General features: G+C 70.0%; 1 protein-coding gene across 1 annotated transcript in view; it reads right to left on the bottom strand.

The window, feature by feature from the left end:
* TMPRSS4 (transmembrane protease, serine 4) overlaps positions 1 to 2,015 on the bottom strand; it is a 23,480-nt gene that overhangs the window by 838 nt on the left and 20,627 nt on the right. Inside the window, 3 exon segments of the mRNA XM_019512202.1 lie at positions 701 to 850; positions 938 to 1,080; positions 1,658 to 1,753. Of these exon segments, the coding sequence (XP_019367747.1) occupies positions 701 to 850; positions 938 to 1,080; positions 1,658 to 1,753 (389 nt within the window).

Below are 2,015 nucleotides of genomic sequence, written 5' to 3' on the forward strand. Positions count from 1 at the left end.
CCCCGGCCCCGGCCCCGGCCCAGACCCTTCCTGGCCCACGCGCCTTGCTGCGCCCGGCAGCCCCGGCTCCCCCCGGGCGGCCCAGGACGAGAGGGTCCCCGTGCACCCCGCGCCCCAGCCCCTGACCAGCCAGGCGCGCTCTTCTCTGCCTCGCCCCCGTCTCTCCTCTGTTGTGATTTCGTGTCCTGGGGAAGTGCTTCAGCCCCCCAAGCCTGCGCTATACCCGTCTCCACTGATCTACTCGGGCTAGTCGAGAGGGGCAAACCTCCCCTGCCGGCCAGCAGCCCAACGCCTCGCTCCCTCTCTGCCTCAGCTCCCGTCGGCCGAGGGCACCTGGCTCAAGCGCCCGTTCAAGGGCCCTCGCGGCCCAGCCTCCCGCTCTCCCTCCTGAGGCTGCTTGTAGAAGCCCAGGCAGAGCCTCGGGCTCCCGGAGCCGGGGGGAAACTGAGGCCCTGCCCCCCGCTCCCCTGCGGCTGGTGGCATAGGCCTGGGCCAGGGCTGGTCCCTGCCTGCTTGCACCAGCCCCGCAGCTCTGAAGAGCCCCCTAGCTCCTGTCCCCGCCATGAGCCAGCACGGCCGCCGTGTTGCTGCCCCGGGCCCGGGGGGCCTTGCCTGCGCGGCCCCAGCTCCCCTTGCCCCCGGGCAGAGGACGGACACGGGGCTCTGGGCTGTGCCCGGCTGGCGAGGCCGGTTGGCTGACCCTTTGCACGGTGTGGATCCAGTCAAGGTAGGCCTTCACGTTGGTGTAGACGCCAGGGGTGCTCGCTTCGCCGCAGCCTTGGCCCCAGCTGACGATCCCCACCACGTGCCAGCGCCCCTGGTAGTACAGCAAGGGGCCACCGCTGTCCCCCTGGAGAGACAGAGGCCAGCGTGAGCTGTGCGGGCCGAGCTGCGCCACGTGCACAGGGCACCCCGGGCAGGTGGGAGAAGCGCCCACCTGGCAGGCGTCGACGCCGCCTTGCAGCAGGCCGGCGCAGAGCATCTTCTCCGTGATCTCACCCTGGTAGGCGCTGACGGCGTTGCAGACGCTCTGGGCGATCAGCTGGATCTCTGCCTGCTGCAGCACGGGGGAGAGCTTACCTGCATAACACACGCTCCCTCCGTGAGAGCCTCCCCTTTCCCCGTGGCATGGCGGGGAGCAGTCTATCCGCTTGCCCCTGCCCACGCTTCCTGTCTGTGCCTGTCACGCGGGGCCATTGCACACACCCGGGAGGGTGCAAGGGGCGGCAGGGAGCTCCGGGACCACGGCAGCAGGCGCTTGCTCTGCTTGCGAGGCCGTGCCCGTGCTGCTGCGCCACTTCTCACCCGGGTTTGTCTCTGCTGCTGCTTCCTCCCCTGGCCCCTCCTGAGCTAAGGCACCTCTTCCTCGTCCCTGAGCTGTAAGCTGGGCCCTGCTCTGCTCGGGGCCAGCAGGGCTGGTGCCTGCCCCGAACGCCATGGAGGCCGGGGGACGCCCCTCGGGCCCCAGAGCCCGCTGGCCTGAGGCTGTACCAGGCTGTGACCTGGCCAGGGTCCCAAGACTCAGCGCAGCGCCTGGGCGGTGCTTTCCTGGACCCCGGGAGGAAGGCTGTGGCCTTCCCAGCCCAGCCCCAAACACGCCCATGCAGCGCTGCAGCCACGGGGGCGGCAGCTTTCGCTGGGGGGCAGAGGGGCTCACCGTTCCTCCTGGTGTAGCCCCAGCCTGTCACCCACACTGGGGTGCCCGGATTGAGGTCCTCGTCGAAGAAGGGCAGGCACACGGGTTTGACCACGCCTGGAGGAGGGAGGACAGGGAATAGCAGCCTCAGGGGGCAGGAAGGGAGTCCTGGACCCTGGCTGTTGTGCCCCAGCACGGGGGGGATCTGGACCTCGGGCCGGGGTACGTGTGCTGGGGTTGTGGGCCCCAGGTCAAGGCAGAGGGGTCTGTGCTGCCATGACGAGCCAGCCAGGGCACGTGGGATGTCGACGTGCCTGCACACCTGGGCGTGCTCACGGCTGACACCAATCCCATTTGCACGGGGCTCTTTTCACTCGGG

The sequence above is a fragment of the Gavialis gangeticus genome, unplaced genomic scaffold, assembly GCF_001723915.1.
Source record: "Gavialis gangeticus isolate Ggan-Ray unplaced genomic scaffold, GavGan_comp1, whole genome shotgun sequence".
NCBI lineage: Eukaryota > Metazoa > Chordata > Crocodylia > Gavialidae > Gavialis > Gavialis gangeticus.